Source organism: Canis lupus, chromosome 21 (assembly GCF_011100685.1).
Source record: "Canis lupus familiaris isolate Mischka breed German Shepherd chromosome 21, alternate assembly UU_Cfam_GSD_1.0, whole genome shotgun sequence".
Taxonomy (NCBI): Eukaryota; Metazoa; Chordata; class Mammalia; order Carnivora; family Canidae; genus Canis; species Canis lupus.
The window spans coordinates 598,214-625,991 of NC_049242.1; the positions used below are offsets into that span (position 1 = coordinate 598,214).

At 34.6% G+C, this 27,778-nt stretch overlaps 1 protein-coding gene across 1 annotated transcript in view; it reads left to right on the forward strand.

Moving 5' to 3' along the window:
• Positions 1-27,778, forward strand: part of PGR (progesterone receptor) — a 104,908-nt gene that overhangs the window by 65,478 nt on the left and 11,652 nt on the right. The window contains exons 4-6 of the mRNA NM_001003074.1: positions 8,493-8,798; positions 25,989-26,133; positions 27,574-27,704. Coding sequence (NP_001003074.1) covers positions 8,493-8,798; positions 25,989-26,133; positions 27,574-27,704 — 582 coding nt within the window. The remainder of the gene's footprint in view (positions 1-8,492; positions 8,799-25,988; positions 26,134-27,573; positions 27,705-27,778) is intronic.

The following is a 27,778-nucleotide window of genomic DNA, read 5'->3' on the forward strand; positions in this document are numbered from 1 at the left end:
CTTTGATCTGATATGATAAATTATGGTGGCAGATTTTCCAGAATTGAGCCATCCTTTTCTTCTCAGAACAGGCTCTACTAGAATAAGTTATAGTGTTCTATTTTTAATGCTGCAGCATTCAAGTTGTTAGTTCATTTTTTTTGTTAGTTCATTTTAAAGCTTTATCTATATAATCATGATACCTTAATCTTTATTTCTGGTATGATGTTTTTCATATTGTTTGCTTTATGAAATATATAGGGAAAGTTTTAAGTTCTTTCTTTAAGATAGTATAAGGGAAATCTTCTGCCACTAAAGAAATTAAGACCTAGACTGTGACACTATCAGAATCAGTTTTGATAATTTATGTTCTATAAAAGTCTCCATTTTCTAAATTATCAAATTTATTTAAGAGCGTTTCATTTAATATTGTTTTCTAATTCTAATTATTTTAGTATGTGTAGTTAAAGTTCCTGCACCACACATCATATGAAACATTTTTCCTCTTTTTTTTTATTGTTTGTCCTTCTCTTTTCTGCTTTTTGCTGAATGCTTCACTCATTTTTTCATTATTTTCGCACAAAAACTACATAATTCTTTACATATATATTTTTGCATTTAACTGTATCTCACGCATTTTTATTTGAAATGTTATCTTTTTTGTTAATGCCTAGATGATTAATAATTTTGTGTAATTTCCTGTTTGTCAAGGATTTAACCAGAAAAATGTGTTAAATGCCAAGTTAGCTTTAATTTTTAATAAAATGATGTTATGATGAAAAAATGTGTTAAAGATTCCTTGTCCTGTATCAATTTTAAGTTCTCTATCTGTACCTATTAATTGTGTACTTACTGTGTAAAATGTGAAACAGGAATATTCTCACTCTTTTTATCAAGTTTTTCTTTTTCTTTTTTTTTTGGAGGGGGTAGGGAGGATTCTGTTCTAAATGTTGTCTTCTGTATTATTTGTTTAATAAAGGCTTACGCTTTATGCTTCCTTTGAGAGGGAATACCTTTTATTCTTAATATCCTCATTTTGTCTCATTTTAATGTCTTTGACCTTGAATTCTGTTTTATCTGTTATTAATATTGATTGCTTCTCCTGCTTGCCACATGTATTTGCTTGGTTCACCTTTTCACATCTTTTCATTTTCCTCATATTTTCCTATCTTTTTGTTGTTTTTCATACAAACTACAAATAGAATGTTTTTAACCCCCAGCCTGACTTTCTCTAATGGTGACATTTATTGAGGTAATCCATGTATAAGCTTTTTTCTTCCCATAAATTATATATATATATTTTATATATTTATTTAAGTATATTTGCTACTTCAATACTCCTTTCCTTTTCTTACTTTACTGAGTTAATCAACTTTTCCTTCATTTTCTTTTCCCCATTCAATAACGAGTCATCCATTGTTAATTTGTTTTTCCATTTGGCTCATGTTTATATTCTTGTTCTGAAGAGTCGTAATTAAACTATAATTAAACTATATTTCACTTTAATAGTATCAGAATTAAACAATAACTATGTCTAACATATTACCAAATTATTTTAATAACACATAATAAGTTCAGAACCTTTTTCTCTCCCCTCCCAATCCCTATAATTTTTTATAAGATAGTTCAGAATTTTTACTACTAGGCTATCTGCAAGCTATCATTTTTTCCCAGAAACTTTTATCTTAACTATTGGGTTTATCATTCCCTTACATTATTTTATAAATTTTCTGAATCTCTATAGCCATAAACAAATATTCGTTAGTTTTGAGGGTTGTTTTTTCCACTTTATAAAAATTGTATCATATGGCATATATATTTCTGCAATTTGACCTTACTTACCTTAGTGAAGTTCTTTATTCTGATATACATTATTTTACTTTATTCATTTTTACTGCATTATATTATTATATTCTATGACTATCATTTATCCATTCTTTTTTTTTTTTTAAGAGAGAGAGTGCATGTGAGTGGGGGTGAAGAGAGAAAGTCTTAAGGAGACTCCACCCACAGGATGGAGCCAGTCACAGGGCTGGATCCCAGGACCCTGAGATCATGACCTGAGCTGAAATCAAGAGTCAAATGCTTAACTGACTGAGCCACCCAGGTGCCCCTATTCTCATTTTGATAGACATTTGTTTACACTCTGAAGGCTATTACATACATTGCAGCTATGAAACTTTTGCGCATTCTATCCCTTGAAATAACATTCATCAGGATGAGTGAGAGATAACTATTAAGTCAGTCTTTCCATCTGCTTTCTAGTGCTCCCATGTCCACTTCCTAGTATCTGAGTCTTCCCTTTTTTTAGGGAATGCATGTATATTATCTCCTAAGGTTAGACACAGTAGTTGGGAGAACAGTACAGTGAAAGGTGGTTACTGTACCCCCACCAGTAGTCTCTACTTAGATTACCCAAACCTCCAGATGCTATTATTTTTCAGAAGTACATAAATAATATCATAATTAATGCAAAGTTATTCAATCTTGTTATTTAATTCTGTGTACTTTTTGCCATTGTCTATTTTCTCAACAAAATGCTAAAAGTACAATTATATGAAGTTCAATAGACTTGTATTTATTTTTTGTTCTTTGTTTTTATTGAAGGATAGCTGAATACAATGTTATATTAGCTTCAAGAGTACATCATAGTGATTTGACAATTCTATATATTACTCAATGTGCATAAGAATAAGTGTAGTCACTATTTCTCACCAAAGAAAGTTATTACAATATTATTTATGATATACCCCTTGCTGTACTTTTTATATCTGTGACTTATCTTATAACTGGATGTTTATACTTACTTATTTTGCCCAGGCCCCAACCCACTTCTTGCATTCTTCTTCTTCTTTTTAATTGAAATATAGTTGGCACACTGTGTTACCTCAAGTTCAGTTATATAAAATAGTAATTCCCCATTATGTTATACTCTGTTCACAAGTGTAACTACCATCTGTCATCATGCAGTGTTGTTAGAGTACTACTGATTGCATTCCCTATGCTGTAACTTTTACCCTGGTGAAATATTTGCTACAAAACTGGAATCCCATGTCTCTCCCTCTCCTTCACCCATTTTACTCTCCCGCATTCACCTTCCATCTAGCAACCATCAGTTTCTTCTGTGTATTTATGTCTGTTTCTGTTTCTTGATTGTTTAATTTTTTTTGTTTTTAGATTTCACACATGAGTGAAATCATACAATATTTGTCTTTCGTTTAGCATAATATGCTCCAGGTCCATCCATGTTATCATAAATGGTAAGATCTTATTATTTTTATGAGCATCGAGTAGTATTTCAGTGTGTGTGTGTGTGTGTGTGTGTGTATGTGCATGTGTGTGGTGTGTTTCACATTTTTTTATTCAGTCATCTATCACCAGACCCTTGGTTTGTTTCCATATCTTGGCTGTCATTAATAATGCTTCATTAAACATAGGGGTTTATAATGTCTTTCCAAAGTATTTTTTTTTTCATTTTCTTTGGGCAAACATTCAGTAGTGGAATTACTGGATCATATAGTATTTCTAATCTTTTGAGTAATCTCCATACTGTTTTCCATAGTGGTTGCACCAACTTACATTTCCACCAGCAGTGTATGAGGATTCCCTTTTCTCCACATCCCACAAACACTTGTTATTGCTTGTCTTTTTATTCTAGCTATTCTGATGTAAGGTGGAAGATTATATTTCCTTGTACTTTTGATTTGCATTTTCCTGATTACTGATGTTGAGCATCTTTTCATGATTCTGTTGACAATTTGTGTGTCCTTGAAAAGAACATGGTTCAGATTCTCTGCCCATTTTTAATCGCAGATTGCTTTTTTTTCTGAGTTGTAGAAATTCTTTATATTTTATATATATTAAACCTTTACTGGATATGTCATTTGCTAATATCCTCTCCCATTCAGTAAGTTGCCTTTTTGGTTTGTTGAGTTTCCTTCACTGTACAAAAGCCTTTTTTTTTACTTTGGTGTAGTCCCAATAGTTTAATTTGCTTTTGCTTCCCTTGCCTGAGGAGACATATCTAGAAAAATGATGCTAACGATGATGACAAAGAGATTACTGTCTATATTTTCTTTTAGAGGTTTTATGGTTTCATGTCTCCCATTTAGGTCTTTAATCCATTTTGAGTTTATTTTTGTATATTGTGTATGTGGTCAGTTTCATTCTTTTGCATGTGACTGTCCAATTTTCACAGCACCATTTTTGAAAAGACTGTCTTTCCCCCTTAAATATTTTTGCCCTTTATGTGGTAGATTAATTGACCTATAGGTGTGGGTTTATTCCTGTGCTCTCTATTGTGTTTCATTGATTGGTGTGTCTATTTATGTGCTGGTACCATAATGTTTTCATTACTGTAACTTTGTAGTATATCTTGAAATCTGGAATTGATATATCTCTAGCTTTGTTCTTTCTCAAGATTTCTTTGGCTATTCAGGGTATTTTGTGGTTCCATACAAATTATAAGATTATTTGTTGTAGTTCTGTGAAAAATACTATTGGCATTTTGATAGAAATTTCATCGGGATCCCTGGGTGGCGCAGCGGTTTGGCGCCTGCCTTTGGCCCAGGGCGCGATTCTGGAGACCCGGGATCGAGTCCCACATCGGGCTCCCGGTGCATGGAGCCTGCTTCTCCCTCTGCCTGCGTCTCTGCCTCTCTCTCTCTCCTCTCTGTGTATTCTCATAAATAAATAAAATCTTAAAAAAAAAAAAAAAAGAAATTTCATCAAATCTATAGATTGTTTTAGGTAGTTTGAACATTTTAACATCAATTTTTCCAATACATGACCATGGTTTATTTACCTATTTGTTTGTGTCATCGTTTTCTTTGAACAATGCCTTTAAGTTTCATAGTTCAGGTCTTTTACCTCCTTCATTAAATTTATTCATAGGTATTTTATTCTTTTTGGTTTGATTGTAGATGGAATTGTTTCTAAGTTTATCTTTCTGCTACTTCATTATTAGAGTATACAAATGTAACAGATTTTGTTATATTGATTTTATATCCTGAACCTGTACTGAATTCATTGATTACTTCTAATAGTTTTTAGTGGAACCTTAAGTATCTATTATCTATCTAACTATATATATATATATATATATATATATATATATATATATATATATATCATGTCATCTGAATTTGTGACAGTTTTACTTCTTCCTTACCAATATGAATCCCTTTTGCTCCTTTTTTTCTCATCCAGTTGCTGTGCTAAGATTTCCAGTAGAGTGTTGAATAACATTGATGAGAATGGACATGACATCCTTGTCTTGTTCCTGATTGTACAGGAAAGACCCCGTGTTTTTCACCTTTGGGTATGCTGTAAAACTCTGGGTTTTTCATATAAGGCCTTTATTATGTTGAGGCATATTCCTCCTAAATCCTCTCTTTTGAGAGTTTTTACTATGAATGGATGTTGTATTTTGTCAGATACTTTTTCTGCATCTTCCAAGGTGGTCATGCAATTTTTAATCCTTCTTCTTATTTATTTGATGCATCACTTTGATTGATTTGTGAATACTGAACCACTCTTGTATCCCCGGGAAGAAATCTCACTTGATTATGCTGCATAATTTTTAATGTATCATTGAATTCTATTGGCTAATATTTTGTTGAGGATTTTTGCATCTACAGTCATCAGAGAAATTGGCCTGTAGTATCTTTATTTGGTTTTAGTATCAGGTTAGACCTGGCTTCATTGGATGAATTTGAGATTTCCTCCTTTTTTAATTTTTGGAATAATTTGAAGATAATATGCATTAACTTTTCTTTAAATGTTTGACAGAATTCACTGGAGAGGCCATCTGGTCCTGGACTTTTGTTTGTTAGGAGCGTTAGATTGCTTATTCAATTTTATTGCTAGTAATTGGTCTATTCAACTTCCCCTTTACTTCCTTATTCAGTTTGGAAGATTGTTTATGTTTTCAGGTATTTATCTCTTTCTTCTAGGTTGTCCAGTTTGTTGGTCTGTATTTTTGTGTAGTAGTCTCTTATACTCCATTGTATTTCTGTGGTGTCAATTATTTCTTCTCCTTTATTTCTGCTTTCATTTATTTGAATCCTCTCTATTATTCCTTGATGATTCTAACATTTTGTCAATTTTTTTTTTACTTTTTTAAAAATCAGCTCTTAGTTTTATTGTTTTTTTTCTATTGTTTTTAGTCTTTTTTTTTTTTTTTATTTTGCCATAATCATTATTTCTTTCTACTAGCTTAGGGATCAATTTGTTCTTTTTCTAGTTCCTTCAGATGTAAGATTGGATTCTTTATTTGAGATTTTCTTATTTCTTGAAGTAGGCCTATATTTCTATAAACTTTCCACTTAGAACTGCTTTTTCTACACCCCAAGGATTTTGGATCATTCTGTTTTCATTTTCATTTCTCTCCATGTATTTTTTTTATTCTGTCTGTGATTTCTTAGTTGACCTGATAAATTGTTTAGCCTCTGTGTGTTTGTGTTCTTTCCAATTCTTTTTCTTGTAACTGATTTCTTTCTTTCTTTCTTTCTTTCTTTCTTTCTTTCTTTCTTTCTTTCTTTCTTTCTTTCTTTTTTTTTTTTTTTTTTTTTTTTTTTACTGATTTCCAGGTCTATATCATTGTGGTTCATCTGATTGGGGCTTTCTATTCTTCCTGGACTTGGATGTCTGTTCTCTTGCTCATATTAAGGAAGTTTTCAACTATTATTTCTTCAAATAACTTTTTTATTCCTTCTTTCTCTTGTCTCCCTCTGGGATCCTTAAAAGTCAAATACTATTACTCCTTATGATGCCATGGAGTTTCCTTAACCATTTTTCACTTTTTATTCTTTTTTCTCCTTCCCACTAAGCCTGGTTGCCTTCCATTACATTCTCTTCCGGATTCTGCATCCTCTAGTCTGTTACTGATTTCTCCAGTATATTTTTTAAAATTTCAGTTATTGAATTCTTCGTCTCTGACTCATTCTTTTTGTACTTTCCATTTCTTTATTGAAGATCTAACAGATTATCCACATTTTTCTCAAGTCCAGAGATTTTATGACTATTACTTTGAATTATTTATCATACATTGGTTATTTTCATTTTATTTAGCACTTTTGCTGTAATTTTGTCTTGTTCTTTCATTTGGGAAATATTTCTCTGTGTCTTCATTTTGCCTATCTCCTATGTTTATTTATATATATTAGGTAGGACAGGTATGTTTCCTGGTATTGAAAGTAGTGACCTTGTGAAGAAGAGGTCTTGTGGTACACCACAGCACAATCCCCCCTGGTCACCAGAACCATGTGCTCCAGGGCTGCCCTTTTATTTGCTGTGTGTAGCTGCTGTTGTGGCTAATCTGCAGTTGCTTCCAGCCCAGCCAACTGCAATGACCCAGTTTGCCTGCTGTGGGCACACTGGACAAAGTTTGGTCTTTTGACACACGTTTGACGGTCTTTTCTGAGGTTACTGGGGGCTCATTTGTGGATGAGGTCAACAGTCAAACCAGATGTCTGCAATTAGACACTCTGCCAGTTTCGGATGCATGAAGTTGTTAAGGCTTGCTCCCTGCACAGGCAGCTAAGAGGCTATCTGCTGGAACCATGGGCATGCTGATGTATGAAGTTATCTCCCACCCCCTTTCCAGATTCAGAGTCACTTTGGAGAGATACCTACTGAGGTGGGTCGGTCCACTGGAGAATGCTGTTGGGCACACCATTTTAGCAAGGTAGATGGAGAGTATTTGTACTAGTTCCTACAAGAATAGGCATTTAGCCCACTGGTATTGAAATTAAGCCACACTGGTATTGAAAGCCCAGTGTTGTATGCCATTTTCCCAGTGCAGGTGCCCAGTGCTAGGAGTGCCCAGCTCAAGGGAGTCTGCTTCTCCTGTTTTTCCATGCTTGTGATGCCTCTCCCTTTTGTGGTCAGTCCCACTAAAGGCTCAGTTCCCATTTGTGTCTCCACCCCTCTTACGCTTTTCAGTGTGCCCTCCTCTCCACAAATAACTGTGGAAGGTCTGTTCTGCCAGTCTTCAGGTCATTTTCAGAGTTGGTTGAATAGATGTAGCTGCTATCTCAGTATGCCTGTGGGACAGAGTGAGCTCAAGATTCTCCTACCCCATCATCTTACACTACTCTGGGCTAGCTCTCAACAAATTCCTAAAAAAATAAAACCCAAATAAAGATTCAACATTTACTGAAAGCTATGTTTTAAGTAATTTAATATGTAGTATTAGCTTTTGGGAGGCAGTTTAGTTGAGCTTAGATTCTACTAGATGCCATTTGTCTTTTCATACATGTTGCTTGCAAAGTTCCTTAATCCTCCATTTGATACTGGTTTAAATATTCACACCACACCAACCCAGGAAATGCTGGTATAATTAATCTTCAATCCAAGTCTGAAACCTAACATTTTACTTATTCAATTTCATTTTATTAGATTGATGCTAAGACCTACAATGCTATAATTCTAAGACTTAAGAAAAATAATAGTCTGCTGGAAGATTTAGTTGATATGTATTTACATGATCTTTTCTCTTTTTTTCTTTATAGGTCGAAAATTTAAAAAGTTCAATAAAGTCAGAGTTATGAGAACATTGGATGCTGTTGCTCTCCCACAACCTGTGGGCATTCCAAATGAAAGCCAAGCTCTAAGCCAAAGAATATCTTTTTCACCAAGTCAAGATATACAGTTAATTCCCCCATTGATTAACCTGCTAATGAGCATTGAACCAGATGTGATCTATGCAGGACATGACAACACCAAACCTGATACCTCCAGTTCTTTGCTGACGAGTCTTAATCAACTAGGCGAGAGACAACTTCTTTCAGTAGTCAAGTGGTCTAAATCATTGCCAGGTAATAATAATTTGTATATAAGATACAATGAATATTTTACCATATTTCTTGTACTAGTAGATTGTTAAAGTCTGTATGGTAAATTAAACATTGTATAAACAGCATGTGATAGTATGCATTTCAGCAGTTCAAAATACTTGTCTAGGATCCTACTGTGTCCTGTGGAAATACCAAAGTCATATATAATACTTTGAGTCTTGAGATTCAAGAATTACATGCATGAAGCATTCAGGTAACAGCATAAGTTTATGTGTTCAAGCACAGATGTTATAGTAATTTAGAGAAAGACAAATTGACCATCTTAAAAATGTTTAGTTCATTCTAAGTGCTTATTTAACCAACCTCAAACAGCTGAAAATAAAACTGAATGTGTCTATTCATATAACACATTATATGAATAGTATAATAAAATTTATGGATAGTATTCAGAGTAGAGTGGGGTATTTAAAGTTATTTAAGAAACATAATTTACAGAGGCACCTGAGTGGCTCAGTGGTTGAGCGTCTGCCTTTGGCTCAGGTCATGATACTAGGGTCCTGGGATGGAGTCCCACATCAGGCTCTCCACGGGGTGCCTGCTTCTCCCTCTGCCTATGTCTCTGCCTCTCTTTCTGTGTCTCTCATGAATAAATAAATAAAATCTTTTAAAAAGAGAAACATAATTTACAAATATATTTAAATAATTTGGGTATAGGCAAATGAATTTCCTTCTAGTCACTATTTTCTCTAATTTATTTCAGACAAAGCAGGTAACAGTGAGAATCTGGCTTGTACCATCATGAAAGGATTTAAATCACTTTATTTAAAAATTAGTTTTGCTTCCTCAGCACAGAGCCATACAAGGATGCAGCTTTTACTTGGCTAAATCCGAGACTACAGAGCCAGGAGAATACATGGGTAGCCATTAATCCCATAATTAAAAATAGTGCATTTTTAAAAATTATATTCTCTTCACACCAAAGATATTCTTATACTTTTTTGGACCCGTTGATTTTTCCAGTATCTGATCAAGAATTAAACATATTGTGCCATTTAGTCTCCAGGTAAATTCAGTAGTCTTTCTTAAAGATTCTTTTCTCAATTTTCCTTAATATACTTTTGTTATTATTTTGCCTGAAGGATTTGAAATTCAATAGATCACTTGTTATTCAAAATTCAAGGTTATGTGAAACAGAAAGGAAAATAGATTCCTATTTGTTGGATCTTTTTTAAACAATACAGGTTGAGAAAAAATGTAATAAAATTCACTGCTCTATGGAGATAATAAGTAATTTTATAGAGAAATCCAAATACCCAAGTTCTTATTAGCTTCATTGTTGCTGAAAGTCTTGGGCAGGTAATTTTTTTAACATTAGAAAATTTCTGAATTTTTAAAACTTACTGTAAAGTGGTTATCAAATTTGATAAATCTTTATTAAATTAAGATATTAGAATAGGATTGATTTTTTTTCTGTTTAAAAGTAGGAGTATTTAAGCATGGGTTTAACTTTTCTTAGTTTTTATATTATTTAGAAAAGATGGTTTCTTTGGTTTTGATTGATATGGCTTACTTTTTTTACATTTTGGAGGTTCTTTACTGTTGAAAAAGATTCTACTATCAGTTGGTAAAGTTAGAAAAGAACCAGTTATAGCATAAAAGATAATGTATTCACTTTGGGTAAAAGCTAGTGAACATTTTAAGTTGGAATATTTACCTGTGAAGATTTTTCATTTTCTTTTTTTTTTAAGATTTTATTTATTCATTAATGAGAGACACACAGAGAGAGGCAGAGACACAGGCAGAGAGAGAACCAGGCTCCATGCAGGGAGCCCAATGCTGGGACTCCAGGATCACGTCCTGGGGCGAAGGCAGTTGCTCAACCACCGAGCCACCAATGCCTCCTACCTGTGAAGATTTTTTCATCCTCACATTCTCAAAAAGAATGAGAGGAAATTTTTACACTGAATTTAGAGGCAATCTTTTTAATGTTGCAAAAATGTAATTTGTATGTAAGTAAAAAAGAATGGTGGCATCCACCAGTATTATAGGTACCATTTCCATTAACTGTTACAATAAGAGAAGCTTACTCGATAATCTAATTTGATAATTTAAATGAGCAAATGACTGTGTGGCCCATGATCTACGTATGCATGGTCTGTGTACTGCATGAATGATGAAAATGGTCAATGAAACAGAGTGATTATATTTAACTCTTTGAAAGGACTCATACATGTAAAGTAATCTGGTATCATTAGCTACTCAAACTTTTCAATTGACTTTAAGCCAGAATACAGTTTTGACTCACTTGATTCAGTCAGTGTCTGTTGCATACCTGCTGTGTGCATGGCCTGATGATTAAACAATAGTGTTAGAAAGGAAATCCAGAAGTGTGGGCTCATAGTGTGAACACATTTTAGTGCAACACATCATAGCATTGGGTCATCAATTTTGCACATGAGAGAAACGTATTTTATCCATTCACTCTACATGTTGCTTGGCCTATGAAAGATAAAAATTTTGTTAAATGAGACCTATTAAGTCAGGATGTCATGAACAAGGGATAGTGGAAAGGGAAGTGCAGGGGGATGGGATGATTGGGTGATAGGCACTGAGTGGGGCACTTGATGGGATGAGCGCTGGGTGTTATGCTACATGTTGGCAAACTGAACTCCAATAAAAAATATACAAAAAAATTAAGTCAGAATGTCAGTTTACTTATTTATAGTGCAAAAGAGATGCTGCTAGTAAAACATGTTGACAGGTCAATACAATAGGAAAGTATATTTTGGAAGTCAGATTAAGATCAGATGCAAAATAATCATAACTAAGGTAACAATATGCCAGAAGGCTCAAAGGCGTATAAGTACATGTCCCCGAAGGGATGCTAGTTGCCTGGTCAAGGCCTCTTCATTTCTTCTTTGTCTGCGCTCTTCTATTATCTTGGCCCATTATAGTAATTGCAGCTTGTCTTACATCTCTCATGATATTTTAGAGATATCATTGCTCCTAATAATGGAGACTTGCAAGATGCTTTAGTCTCATAACACATTTAAAATGATCTCTTAGGGGATCCCTGGGTGGCTCAGTGGTTTGGCGTCTGCCTTTGGCCCAGGGCACGATCCTGGAGTCCCGGGATCGAGTCCCACATTGGGCTCCCGACATGGAGCCTGCTTCTCCCTCTGCCTGTGTCTCTGCCTCTCTCTCTCTCTCTCTCTATCATGAATCAATCAATCAATCAATCAATAAATAAATAAATGTCTTAAAAAATGATCTCTTAGGATACGTTACATCTGACATATCTATTATGTGAATGATTTTTTACTTTTAGCTATAACTTTATTATTATAAACTAAATTCAGGAGAATGGAGGAGGTAGAGGATCTTGAGCTCACTTCATCCTAGGAATACACACTATATCTGTATAACTCACTCTGAAAATGACATGAAGCCCTGCAGAACATAGCTTCCACAGTTATTCATGGAGATGAGGCCACATTGAAAATAAGAAGAGGGCAGAAACATGGTTGAGATCCAAAGCCCCAGCAAGACTAGCCACAAATGGGAGAGACACTACAAGCACAGAGAAATGACAGGAACAGACCCCTACTGGACACCCTCAGCACTGAGGACAAGCACTGGGAAGATGAATCCTCATAACCTCTAGCTTTGAAAACCAACAGGGGTTAACTTGGCAAGCTTTGAAAATCAATTGGGCCTAACTCTGGATATATTTAAAATCAGTGGGCTTAGCTCTAGGAGGGCTAAAGGCGAATAAGAAACTAATCTTCCCTCCTTAAAGAGCTAATATAATAAATAACCCAACTGACCCAACACAGCATATAGCAGCAGTTTGAATAGTACCTGGGGTATATGTGGAGAGTATATTACTAATCTTAGAACATGGGCTAGAGGAACATAGATCTACAGGAGATTTCTTCAGGAACAAAAGTGCTGGCAGACACCATCTCTCTTCTCCTCCACCAGCCTCACTCTAGACTGCTAGATACTTTTGGATACCAGAAGGAGCACCATCTATCTTACTAGCAGCATGTACCCAATTTATGTTCCCAGGCAGACTCACCCCTTCCATCTTGCCCACTTCAGCAATCATTCCTCAAAAGGGATCCTGCCCTGACACACTGTGCAAGCAGCCCCAGTAAGGACTGACACCACTCCAAAGTAACTCCTGCCCTGGGGATTGTAGGAAATAACCCCATATCCAGCACATGGGCAGTTCCAGCAGCTGACCATTTTAGCTGGCCACACAGTGATAACACCGTTTACTTTGCCTGTAGCTGTGGCAGACATACTGAGTGGAAAAATCTGGTCTGACTGTCAGCCCCAACTACCACAGAAAGCTCCTCAGGGGGCCACATATGGAGAGCACTCTGCCAATTGATGTCCATTTAATTGCAGCACAGAGTGCAAACAGCTAGCCTGACTGCTGACATTGCCCACCAACAAGCCCATGGTTATCTCAGACACACCCCACAGAAGCACAGGGACCAAACCCTGTCCTATGAAACCACAACAGGTAAAGCCAGTAATTGCAGCTGACTGGACTGAGAACTAAGTCAGCTAGTGGCTCAGCCACAAATGTAGTGCTCACATAGCCCATATCCAGGAGACACCTCTGGAGCACATGGTTCTGGTGAACAGGGGACATTGACTACTAGACACCACAAGACCTCTTCCTCACAAGGCCACTACTTTTAATACCAGGAAACATAGCTAACCATCCTAATGCCTATAAACAAACAGAGTTAGACAGAATGTGGCAGAGGAATATGCCCCAAATGAAAGAACTGGACAAAATCACAGCAAAAGAACTAATTGAAATGGAAATAAGTATTATGCCTGTTAAAAAAATTCAGTAATGTCATAAAGCTATTCACTGGACTTGAAAAAAGTGTGGAAGGGAGTGCCTGGATGGCTCAGTCAGTTAAGCATCTGCCTTCAGCTCATGATCTTGGGTCCTGGGATTGAGCCCCATGTTGGGCTCCCTGCTCAGGGGGCAGTCTGCTTCTCTCTCTCCTTCTGTCCCTCCCCACTGCTCTTGTGCTCTCTCACTCTCTCTGCTCTCTCAAATGAATAAATAAAATCCTTTTTAAAATTAAAAAAAGAAAAAGATTGGAGGATCTCAGTGAGACCTTCAACAAAGAGATAGAAAATATAAAAAGAACCAATCAGAGATGAAGAATTCAATAACTGAAATAAAAAACACTCTAGACAGAATCAACAGCATATTAGACAATGCAGAAGAACAAATCAGCATCTGGAAGACAGACAAAGTAATGGAAAACAACTGTAAAAAGAAAAATGAGTAATAAAGAATTAAAATATGGTTAAGGGAACTCAGTGACATCATTAACTGTAATAGCATTCACGTTATAGGAAATCCAGAAGGAAAAAAGAGAAGACAAAGAAAACTTATTTGCAAAAATAATAGTAAATCGACCAATTACAAACCCAGTATGGACGTTAAGGCACAAGAACAGTAAAATCAATTATGTCTACAAAAATCTAGGAAGTCACAAAAGGATGTAAAATATGGCATGGCAGAAAATGGGGAAGGGAGTAAAAATATAGGACATAAATGTGTTCAAACTTAAGTAATCATCAAGTTAATGGAGATTGCAATACACATAGATGTTATATGTGAAACATGTGAAACCAATAGTAACCACAAATTTAAAACCTATAATATATACACACACGAAGAGAAAGGAATCCAAGCATAACACTAAAGAAAGCCATCAAATCATAAGGAAGGAAACAAAAGAAGAAAGAAACAGAGAACAAAAGCAACCAGAAAACAAGTAACAAAATGGCAATGAGTGCATACTTATCAATTATTACTTTAAATCAAATGGACTAAATAATCAAAAGACACAGGGTGATGGAATGGATTAAAAAGAAGGCCCATCTGTATGCTATCTACAAGAGACACTTCAGACATAAAGATAGATACAGATTGGAAGTTAAGGGATTAAAAAACATTTACCATGAAAATGGATACAAATAAAAAACTAGAGTAGTAAACAAGCTTTAACAGACATAAAGGGAGAGATTGACAGTAATACAATAATAATAAGGACTTTAACACCCTATTTACATCAAGGATAGATCAATCAACAAAGAAACAATGGCTTTGAGTGACACATTAGTCCAGATGGACCTTACAAATATATACATAATATTTCATCCCAAAACAGCAGAATACTCATTCTTTCAAGTATACATGTGACATTTTCTGTGATAAATCACTATAGGCCACAATACAATTCTCAGTATTCAAGAAGATTGAAATATGATGTCATTCATCTTCCCACCACAATAGTATAAAACTAGAAATCAGCTACCAAAAATTATCTGGAAAGAACATAAATACATGGAGGCTAAATAACATACTTCTAAATGATGAATGGTCAACCAAGAAATCAAAGAGGAAATTAAAAAAAAAAACCCGGAGTAAAAGAAATTAAAAACACAACTGTGTAAAATCTTTAGGACACAGCAAAACTTCGGGGGTGGGGAGGGGGGGAGCTGCAGATACAGACCTGCATGAAGAAACAAGAAAAATCTCACACTTTGCACCTAAAAAAGAGAGAAAGAACAGAGACCAAAACTAGCAAATAAATATTATGGCAGAAATAAATGAAATAGAGACTAAAAAAGTAATACAAAAGATCAATGAAACCCAGAGCTTTTTCTTTTGAAAATTAAGGAAAATTGGGGATCCCTGGGTGGCGCCGCGGTTTGGCACCTGCCTTTGGCCCAGGGTGCGATCCTGAAGACCCGGGATCGAGTCCCACATCGGGCTCCCGGTGCATGGAGCCTGCTTCTCCCTCTGCCTGTGTCTCTGCCTCTCTCTCTCTCTCTCTATCATAAATAAATTAAAAAAAAAATCATTTAAAAAAGAAAATTAAGGAAAATTGATAATCTTGAGCCATATTTACTAAGAAAAAAAGAGGACTCAAATAAAATCAGAAACAAAAGAGAAGTGACAACCAAAACCACAGAAATGTAAAGGACTGTAAGAGAGTATTGTGAAAACTTACATGCCAGCATATTGGATAACCTAGAAGAAATGAATAAACTCCTAGAAACATATAACTTTACAAAACTGAATGAGGAAGAAATAGAAAATTTGAACAGACTAATTACTAGTAAGGAAATTGAATCAGTAATAAAAAAAACTGAACAAACAGAAGTCCAGGACAAGATGGCTTCACAGGTGAATTCTAACTAGCATTTAAAAAAGAGTTAATACCTTTTGGTTTTCAATTTTTTTCCAAAAAATAAAGAGGAAAGAAACTTCCAAATTCATTCTACAAAACCAGCATTACCTTGATGCCAAAACCAAATAAAGGTGCTACAAAAAAGGTAACTGCAGGCCAATATCTCTGATAAATACATGTATACAAAAATCCATGACAAAATATTAACAAATTGAATTCAATAATACATTTAAAAATTATTCAACATGATCAAATAAAACTTATTTCAGGGATACAAGTTTGGTTCAATAATACAAAATTAATGTGATACATTACATTAATAAGAGAAAAGATAAAAACAATATCATCATCTTAATAGATGCAGAAAAAGCATTTAAGAAATTACAACATCTCTTCATCATAAACTCAACAGAAAAAGTTTGAAGGGAACATATTTCAATCTAATAAAGACATATATGAAAAACCCACAGGTAACATCTACTTAATAGTAAAAACTGAGAGCCTTTTTTCTAAGATCAGGAACAAGACAAGGAATTCCACTCTTACCACTGTTATGCAATATAGTACTAGAAGTCACAGCCTCAGCAATTCAGACAAGAAAAAGAAATACAAGACATCCAAATTGGTGAGGAAGAAAAAAAACTGTCATTTTACGCAGATGGCATGATATTATATATAGAAAAACTCTAAAACGTCTACCCAAAACTATTAGAACTGATAAAATATTTAATAAAGCTTCAAGATACAAAATTAATATATAGAAATCAGTTGCATTTCTATACAATCATAATGAAGTAGCAGAAAGAGAAATTAAGAAAACATCACCATTTACAACTGTACCAAAAAGAATAAGATATCTAGGAATAAGCATAACCAAGGAAGGTGATAACCTGTACTCTGAAAACTATAAAATACCAATGAAGGAACTTGAAGATGGCACAAATGAAAAGATATTCCATGCTCATGGATTGGATGTTCATATTACCCAAAGCAATCTACAGATTTAATGCAAACCCTATCCAAATAACGGCAGCATTTTCCACAGAACTAGAACAAACAGTCCTAAAATTTGTGTCCACAGATGAACCGAAATAACCAAAGCAATCTTGAGAAAGAAGAACAAAGCTGAAGAGTTCACAATCCCAGACTTTAAGAAATAGTACAAAATTGCAGCAATCTAAACAATCTAAGCAAGGTACTGCCATGGAATCATACACATAAATCAAAGGAACTGAATAGAAAGCCCAGGAGTAAACTCACAACTATATGACCAATTAATCTTCAACAAAGAGGGAAAGAATATATAATTGGAAAAAGTCTTTTCAACAAATGATGTTGGGAAAACTGGACATGCAGCAGCAGAATGAAACTGGACCACTTGCTAACACTATACACAAAAATAAATGCACAATGGATTAGGACCTAAATGTGAGAGCTGAAACCATAAAAATCTTAGAAGAGATACAGTAATTTCTCTGACATCAACCCTAATGACAATTTCTTAGATGTGTCTCCTGGGGCATGGGAAACAAAGGCAAAAAATAAACTATTGGGAGTACATCAAAATAAACTTCTGCACAAAAAAGGAAACCAACTAACAAAACTAAAACACAACCTACTGAATGAGAGAAGCTATTTGCAAATGACATATCTGGGGATCCCTGGGTGGCGCAGCGGTTTGGCGCCTGCCTTTGGCCCAGGGCACGATCCTGGAGACCCGGGATCAAGTCCCACATCGGGCTCCCGGTGCATGGAGCCTGCTTTTCCCTCTGCCTATGTCTTTGCCTCTCTCTGTCTCTCTCTCTGAGTGACTATCATAAATAAATTAAAAATAAATTAAAAAAATAAAAATAAATAAAAATAAAAAATGACATATCTGATAAAATATCAGTATCCAAAATATATAAAGAACTTATGCCAACTCAACATCAAAAAACCCAAATATCCCAATTTAAAAATTGGCAGAAGACATGAATGGACATTTACTTCTTCAAAGAAGACATCCAGTTGGCTAACAGACACATGTAAAGATGTTCAGCATCACTGGGAAATAGAAACCAAAATAATGATGAGATATCACTTCACATCTGTCAGAATGGCTAAAATAAAAAGGACAATAAATAACAAATGTTGGCAAGGATATGGAGAAAAAGGAACCCTCACATACTATTGGTGGGAATGTAAATTGATGCAATCACTGTAGAAAATAGTATGGAGTTTCCTCCAAAAGATAAAGATAGAAATATCATATGATCCAGTAATGATATTTCTGGGTATCTACCCAGAGAATGCAAAACACCTTTTCGAAAGGATATATACACCTCTATGTTTATTGCAGAAGTATTTACAATAGCCAAATTATGGAAGCAGGCTAAGCATCCATCGATAGATGAATGGATAAAGAATATTGGTATATATATGTATGTGTATATACACACACACACACACAATGGAATACTATTCAGCTATTAAAAAGAATGAAATCTTGCCATTTGCAACAACATGGATGGAGCTAAAGAGTATTATGCTAAGTGAAACGAATCAGTCAGAGAAAGACAAATGCCATGTGATTTCACTCATATTTGGAATTTAAGAAACAAAGAGCAAAGGAAAAAGAGAGAGAGAGAGACAAACCAAGAAATAGACTCTTAACTGTAGAGAACAAACCGAAGGTTACCAGAGGGGTGATGGATGGGGGGATAGGTGAAATAGGTGATGGGGATTAAAGAGTACATTTCTCATGAGAAGCACTGAATAATGTATGGAAGTGCTGCATCACTATATTGTACACTTGAAAGTATATAATACTGTATGTTAATTATACTGGATTAAAATTATACTGGATTTGAAAAGATATCTTTTCAAATTAGTGTTTTAATTTTCTTTTAAGTTTTTAATTAATTAAATAATGCTGCAGTAAACACAGGGATATATATCCCTGTGTTTACTGCAGCATTATTTACAATAGCAAAGACTGGAAGCAGCCCAAGTGCCCCATTAATAAATGAATAAATATAGAACATGTCATATATTTAAAAAGTGAGATTGTACCATTTGCAACAACATAGGTGGAACTAACAGGTATTATTCTAAGTGAAATATATCAGAAAAAGAAAAATACTATATGATTTCAGTTATATGTGGAATTAAAAAAAAAAAGGAAGAGACCAAAAAAAAAAAAAAAAAAAAAAGACTCAAAATAGAGAACAAATTGGTGGTTGCCAGAGAGGAAGTTGCTAGAGCGACATGTGAAATAGAGGGCTCTAATAGGTACAATTTCCAGTTATGAAATAAAGAAGTCATGGAGATGAAAATTATAGTAAAGAGAATAAAGCCAGTAATAGTGTGTGAACATTGTTTGGTTACAGATGGTGACTATACTTAACAGTGGGGGAGCCTTGTATAATGTACAAAATTGTTAAATCATTATATTGTATACCTGAAACTAATATAACACTGTATGTTAGTTAAATTTTTTTAAAATATAAACTCTGTATGTTAGTTAAGATATATTTCTTCTCTGAAGGAACTTTCAATCCAGTGGAATAAATAAGATACTCAAACAACTATAGTGATGTGTGAATGTGACATAAGATACAAATATAAAGATAAGAGAGACAGAAGACACTTTTGGCTTCAGGGGACCAGAGAAGGCTTCAGAGACAAAGTGTTAATTACATTTCAACTTGAAGGAGAAATGAGACTTTGGAATAGTGTAACTTATAATGTAAAATAAGGAAACCATGATGTTTGGTGAAATAAGGAAACCATGATGTTTGGTGAATAGACTAGCGTAAGAGTGATTCTCCATCTTTTCAAGTATAAGGGTCCCTTTGTAACATAAAAAAGTATTATCATACCTTCCCCCAAAGCATAGTAATGAAAACATTTAATTGAGAAAATACATTTGTAAATATGTTTTCCCAAACACTACTACAGTAAGTATTGGCATCCTGGGGGTTTCGTCACCCAAGTATTAGGAAGTTACTGATAATAAATTTATGTTGGGGAGAGTAAGTGAAGGAAATTTAGAGGCATAAGTTATGGGTTGATCAAGGAGGATCTTGAAAGTCAAGGCCAGCTTTGGAAATTAAATTAATAAGTACTTATTCCCAATTCAATTTCATTTTGAAATATTCTTTATCCTTTATATCAGGATATTATAGCAGAATTTATGTGACAGGTTTGAGGGAAATATTTCCTTTTTATAAATTTTGTCCTGATTCTTGTTTATTCTAGTTTATTTTGTGAAAAACTCTATGAGGATCAATGCTTTAACATTTTTAAACATTGCATTTTTTAATACATATCTTACTTCTTCATCCTAGTTAGCCAGACTACTTGCAATCAACAGTATCAGAACACTGGAACAATCTTTTGCCTTGCTTCCTGCCTTCGAAGTATCCCAAAATAGCTTTTGAGTCAGGGACAGCCACCACATATGTGACAAAGAATATTTTCTTTCATCCCAAATAAAATGAATAAATCAAATTACTGCCCCCAAAAAAAGTGATGGGAAAGAAATGAAATTAGCCTATGAGTAAAGTCAAGCTTTGGTAATACTTTTATGAAGCCTCTCAAAGATGACTTTTTTTCTAGCCTCCTATTCCACTGAATTACTATTGCTGATGTCAACAAAATTTTTTATCAAATATAATGAATACCTTCAGCTTTTAACATGGTTTGCATGCCCTTGAAGCCTTGACAAAGTACCATTTCTTGCTGATACTCTTACTTTGGCATTTATCATTTCCCTTCAGGTAGATATGTTTCTCTCAATGTGCACATTTTGTTTCCTTTTTGGATTTGTTTTTCCATTCACATGATAAATTTGGCATTTACTCCAGTAGTTTCTAACTCTACACACACTAGATGAGCCCATTCACAACCTTGTCTTCAACTACCACTATATTCTGGTGATTCCTAAATATGTAAGTATCAACCTAGACCCTCTAATGAACTATTGAACCAGGTATTTCAATTATTTATTATATATTTCCACCTGGATGATTTCCAGGTCAGCATGGCCTTCTCCATAAACCTAAAACCTTTTTCTTTATCTTGAAATAGTGCATCAGATAGAATCTTGGGCAATGAGGGGGGCACTTGGCAGGATGAGCACTGGGGGTTATGCTATATGTTGGCAAATTGAACTCCAATAAAAATTTTTTTAAAAAAAGATAGAATCTTGGGTATCGTACTAGGCTCAATTTTCTCCTTCACCTCTTGTCCAATTAGTTATCAAATTCTGTCAACTCCACTTACTAAATATAAATTTATGATTGATTATATATACTACTTCCACTGCTACTTCCCTAAATTAGTTGAGGTTTCCTAGATTTCAACTGTAGCTCTTTTAGTAGCCCTATTGCTGGTTTCCCCCTACCACCAAACAGTCCTTTTCTGCCACCAGAATCATCTTTCTAAAAATAATTATAGTCAATTATATTATTATTCCCTTTCCTTTTCATAACAAAGTTCAAACTTCTTAACCTTAACATCCAAGATTCCTCTGTGAATTGGTTCCTGAATTTACAATATTATCTTTCATTCTTCCTCTCCACGCAGCTCTAAGTTTCAATACTCACAATGCTTTTTGCTCAGTATCTTGCCTCCTTTTGCCCATATTGTTTCCCAACCCAAAGATCCTCCTCATTCCCCACATTTTCATCCCTAGTTAGGGATGGCTGGTCAGTTGGCTGGTCCCTAACTAGCCTTCAGGATTATAATTACCTGTCACTTCCCCAAGGATGAGTTCCCTGTCCTTCCCAGACTGAGTCATTGGCCCCTTGGCTCAATCACATCACCTTTGCCTTTGTCAACCGTACTATCACTCTGAGTTGTAATTATGTTCTCATTTTCTGTCTCATCAGATTGCAAGTATTAAAGGTAGAAACATCTTTCTAATCTTTGTGCCTAGTTGAAACCATAATGCTTCATCCAGAGGGATGCTTAAATAGTGTTTATAGAAATTTAAATTATGGAATTGATACAAATGGAACTGTGCCCTCTTAAATCATTAGCCATCAAGTCTTTATTCATAAAAAAAATCATATACATGTTGGTGATTATACTTATGCTGTAGTTTATTTGCACTCCTCAAAGTTCACTCATACTTTGTGTTAGAAGGTGCTGAGATATTTAATGTTCCACCTTTGTTGTCGATTAAATGTTTCAGTACACGACAGTTTTTATAGCAGCATAACCTATATATTTTATCAAAACTCTGGAGGTAATACAGGAGAACTTAGGTCTTGCATGCCATGTGTTAGCATACACGTCTTTAAGCATTAAGGATTGAACAGCTTGTAACAGAGTTTTTGCCAGAAATTATCAGGTCAAGTCACTTAAAAGGAAAGGGTATTTTTCTTTATTACTTGTTAAACGCAATTAAGGATCATCCATCACTTTCTATGTGAAGTTTTTCATTTTGATCATCATTGCAAATGTACTGACTTTACCTGATCATTATCATCAATGGGAATTTGATCTTAGTGTTCCTGTCTTTGTTTCAGTATAAAGTAATGAATGATATTACAATTAATGGGGAAAAAAAATCACACTTCTGTACCAGGCATGTTCAAGTCAATTTAACAGTGTACATTTATCACAGATAAGCCCTCTAAGAGGTGGTTATTTTAAAAGCTATTTTTCTGAGTTGTTTTTCAATCTGTTAAATGGAAATAATATACTTTCTGCTATAAATATTGGTAAAATTTCAAAAGTTTTAAGCTATTTCAGCAAGATTTGCCTTTTATATTATAATCTACTAAAAATGTTCCTTTATTTTTATTTCTTATTAATCCCAGAATGCAAAAAAGAAAACAAGCAACCCCACCCCCAAAATAAAGGGTAGGGTAAAGTAGACACAAACATGTAAATGTAAGTAGAATATGTTTTTTAAAAAAAAAACAAATGAATTAAGTGTTATATTATGATGTAAAAATTTCAAATTAGAGATTAACATGAAACAAAAGCCTGGAGTGAAAATATATAGTAGGTCAAATATTTAAGTAGTATGAAAATTTCTTTAGAAAGTTATGAAATTGACTAAGAAAGGAATAAAGAATGAAAATCTGTTCCTGAAGATGATAGTGATAATTTATTTTTTTTAAAGATTTTATTTATTTATTCATGAGAGACACAGAGAGAGACAGGCAGAGACACAGGCAGAGGGAGAAGCAGGCTCCATGCAGGGAGCCCGACATGGGACTCGATCCTGGGTCTCCAGGATCACACCCTGGATGGAAGGCAGGCACTAAACCGCTGAGCCACCCAGGGATCCCGATAGTGATAATTTATTAATGTTTTAATACATCTGAATAATTTAATCTAGCTTTCAATGAGCTTGTTAGGTTTTTGTCCCTACCCTATTTACCCTATTTCTCTGCCTCTATTCTCAGTAATACTGTTATCATCCACCATTCCTGCAAAAATACTGAAACATCTGTGAGGCAACTTCTTCCTATTTACTTATAATCAATTGCCAAATCTCTTTGATTTTATACTTTAAATATTTCTCTGATGTAGTCCCTCCACTATAAATCTTCCTGTTGACTTATTTCAGACTTTTATCATCTCTCACATGGCCTTTGGCAATAGTTTCCAAATTTTTCTGTAACTCCCAATTTACTCCCTTGAATCTATCCTCTACATGGCTACCAAAAATCTCTCCATAACACAAATATTTAGGCTATGTCATATTGTTGTTCCTTAATAGACATATCTGATCACAGCCTCCCAACTCCAGATTTACCTCTTTGCTTCTCCCTCCTTTAAGTTCATCAGTGCTGGGCTGGTGATCTTCTGCAAAACAGGCAAAATGGGAATTGAAAAAAGGTGGATCCTTTGCTGTGCAAAAGCTTCTTATCTTGAAGTCCCAATAGTTCATTTTTGCTTTTGTTTCTTTTGCCTTCGTGGATGTATCTTGCAAGAAGTTACTGTGGCCGAGTTCAAAAAGGGTGTTGCCTGTGTTCTCCTCTAGGATTTTGATGGAATCTTGTCTCACATTTAGATCTTTCATCCATTTTGAGTTTATCTTTGTGTCTGGTGCAAGAGAGTGGTCTAGTTTCATTCTTCTGCATGTGGATGTCCAATTTTCCCAGCACCATTTATTGCTGCTCTGCTTGCCATCAGGGAAATACAAATCAAAACCACAATGAGATCCCACCTCACACCAGTGAGAATGGGGAAAATTAACAAGGCAGGAAACCACAAATGTTGGAGAGGATGCGGAGAAAAGGGAACCCTCCTACACTGTTGATGGGAATGTGAACTGGTGCAGCCACTCTGGAAAACTGTGTGGAGGTCCCTCAAAGAGTTAAAAATAGACCTGCCCTACGACCCAGCAATTGCACTGCTGGGGATTTACCCCAAAGATACAGATGCAATGAAATACCGGGACACCTTCCCCCCGATGTTTCTAGCAGCAATGTCCACAATAGCCAAACTGTGGAAGGAGCCTCGGTGTCCATCGAAAGATGAATGGATAAAGAAGATGTGGTTTATGTATACAATGGAATACTCCTCAGCCATTAGAAATGACAAATACCCACCATTTGCTTCGATGTGGATGGAACTGGAGGGTATTATGCTGAGTGAAATGAGCCAATCAGAGAAGGACAAACATTATATGGTCTCATTCATTTGGGGAATATAAATAATAGTGAAAGGGAATAGAAGGGAAGGGAGAAGAAATGGGTAGGAAATATCAGAAAGGGAGACAGAACATGAAGACTCCTGACTCTCGGAAACGAATTAGGGGTGGTGGAAGGGGAGGAGGGCGGGGTGTGGGGGTGAATGGATGTCGGGCACTGAGGGGGGCACTTGACGGGATGAGCACTGGGTGTTATTTTGTATGTTGGCAAATTGAACACCAATAAAAAATAAATTTATTATTAAAAAAAAAAGAGGTGGAGAGAATATTTTGACCATTGAGTCAGTGCATTTGCTCTCTCCCTACCATCCTCCCTCTATCTCCAACACTGGAACAGGGCCTAAAAGAGGTTGTAAAGGTATGAAAGATCAGAGGATTCCTCTCTCTCAACACACACACACACACACACACACACACACACACACTCTAAACCTCTTAAACCACATGGCCATTTAAAATGAGACTGAATTGTTCCAAAAAAAAGTGACCATAAAACTATGGAATCTACCTAAGGCATAATTAAAGGATATTAAATGCAAATCAAACAAAATTGAAAACAGTGGTTTTATAAGACAAAATCAGCTTATTTTTAAATCCCAAAGATTTAAGATTCTTCAACAATCTGAATACACTCTGCTTGAGGGTGATCTCCTCAGGAGTTATTCCTGACCTGCCTCCCAATTCCTGATGTATTCCCTGTTAACTTTCTGTATCACTGAATTTATGTGCTTGTCTTTCCTCTTGGCTTGTGAGTATCTTTTAAGGGCAAAGTTTCAGTCTTTCATCCTCTTAACCATTTTAACACAGTGCCTAGCGCACAAGTGAGTCTCAATAGATGAATGTTGTATGTGTCACTGATGGACGATGGTCAATTAGTGAATTCTCAGAAATGCTAAATAACAGTGACCAGTTTTATTTTATTATTTCTTAAAAGATTTTATTCATTGATAAAATGAATAGAGAGAGCACAAACGGGGAACAGCAGGCAGAGGCAGAGGGTAAGGGAGAAGCAGGCCTCTCAATGCAGGGTTTGATCCCAGGACCCTGGGATCATGACCTGTGCCCAAGGCAGATGCTTTACTGACTGGGCCACCCAGGTGCCCCCAAAGTGATTAATTTTAATTACTTCAAAGTTGTTCCTTTTTAATTTCTCAGGCACTACTATGTATTAATATTTCCTTATTTGTCGTATAAAATACATTGAAATTGAAAACAGTATATTACCTTACTTACATCTATTTTCAAATTTCTATGTATTTTCAACATTTTAGCACAAGTGATTTTGGAGATCATTTTATTTAATTTGTTTTGTAGGTTTTCGAAATTTACACATTGATGACCAAATAACTCTCATCCAGTATTCTTGGATGAGCTTAATGGTGTTTGGACTAGGATGGAGATCTTACAAACATGTCAGTGGGCAGATGCTATATTTTGCACCTGATCTAATACTAAATGAGTAAGTAGTAACTTGATTTTTCATTGTATTATCACATAAATGTATATGTAGGATAATCTTGAAAATTACATTCCAATAGAGGTTTATACATCTATAATAATAGAATAGATAGAATTTTCCTGTAAGGTTTACCAGAATTATCTCAGGATATAGCTTGATATAACAAAATAAATAAAATTGTATCATTATATCAGTAATTTGATATTTGGAGATTGCCCCTTTTGTTTCAATATATAGTAGTCATCTCAGATCCATTTTTTTAAACTTTAAAAATGTATCAAGAAATATACTTAAATATACTCAAAATGAAATATTTAGTTTACCAAATTAAAATTTTATACCTTGGTACTAATGAAGATAATGATGAAAATTAGAAGTATTTTTGGTTGAAAGTATCGACTTACCTTCAATGAGTAAAGATATTATCTTTCCTCCTAGAGGAAATATCAGACTGGTAAGTTATTTTAAAGATTGAAAGATAAATATTTCAATTTTATTGGCTATATTTAAATTACTATAACTAATTTTCTACATACAACCTTAAACTGAATAAGAATTTTTTCATGGAAATATTTATGCTATTCAAATGATGAATGCTGACTCAGAATTAATGACATATTAAGTTACTTTTGTCTTTATAGTTAACAAGTAATTTTCATATATTTTATTCCATTTAATCCCTTGAAACAGGGAAGGAATCAGTGTCCTTCATTTTACAGGTCAGGAAACAGGCTCAGAGAAATTACATGTCCTGCCAAAGAATATGAGTGAGAGTCAGGATTAATTTTAGCTCTTCTGAGCCAAAATCTAGTTTTCTTTTTACTAGCTGCATGTGACTAATGTGGGTATTGTAGAACAGCACATGGTTGAGAAAATACCTTTAAAAAAATTTCCTCAATCTTCACAATTAGTGTTCAACCTTGTCAATTATTTAATCCTTTGTAATGTTCTCTTTTCTTTGTCACCATACATTTCCCCTAGAATAGTTCTTAGTGTAACTTCTACCCTGAATACACTGAACTACTCTATGTTCTTCAGTTCCTGTGAATTGAATCCATTCTCCCTTTGGATTAGACACAAAAAAATATGTACTTTTTAACAGAAAAAAATAATCAATAAATTTATGATTCCCTGGGTGTTCCTCAGCTCCACATTCTCAACTCCTTAAGTTTTTAAAATATAATAATAAAAGTGAGAATATTAATTTTGGTCAATATGTATTTAATTGATTTCCTAACTTTAAAATTTCTTACCCTCAAAAATTCAGTATTGTGAATAGAATAAACTAATAAAAGTTTATTTTGATTACAAAAAGACATTTTCTGTAATATGTAAGTTACCATATTTCATTTTCTCTGATAAATTACACAAACTCGCTAAGACATTGTGTGTTTCTTTTTTCCTGTTGCTCTTTCCTTTGTGTGTTGTGTATGATACAAGACAGAGGATGAAGGAATCATCATTCTATTCATTATGCCTCACCATGTGGCAGATCCCACAGGAGTTTGTCAAGCTTCAAGTTAGCCAGGAAGAGTTCCTGTGTATGAAAGTATTGCTACTTCTTAATACAAGTGAGTACAAGCAACTTTTACAAGACATTTACTTTCTTAATTTTTAATTCATTGGAAGTCTCAAATGATAATAT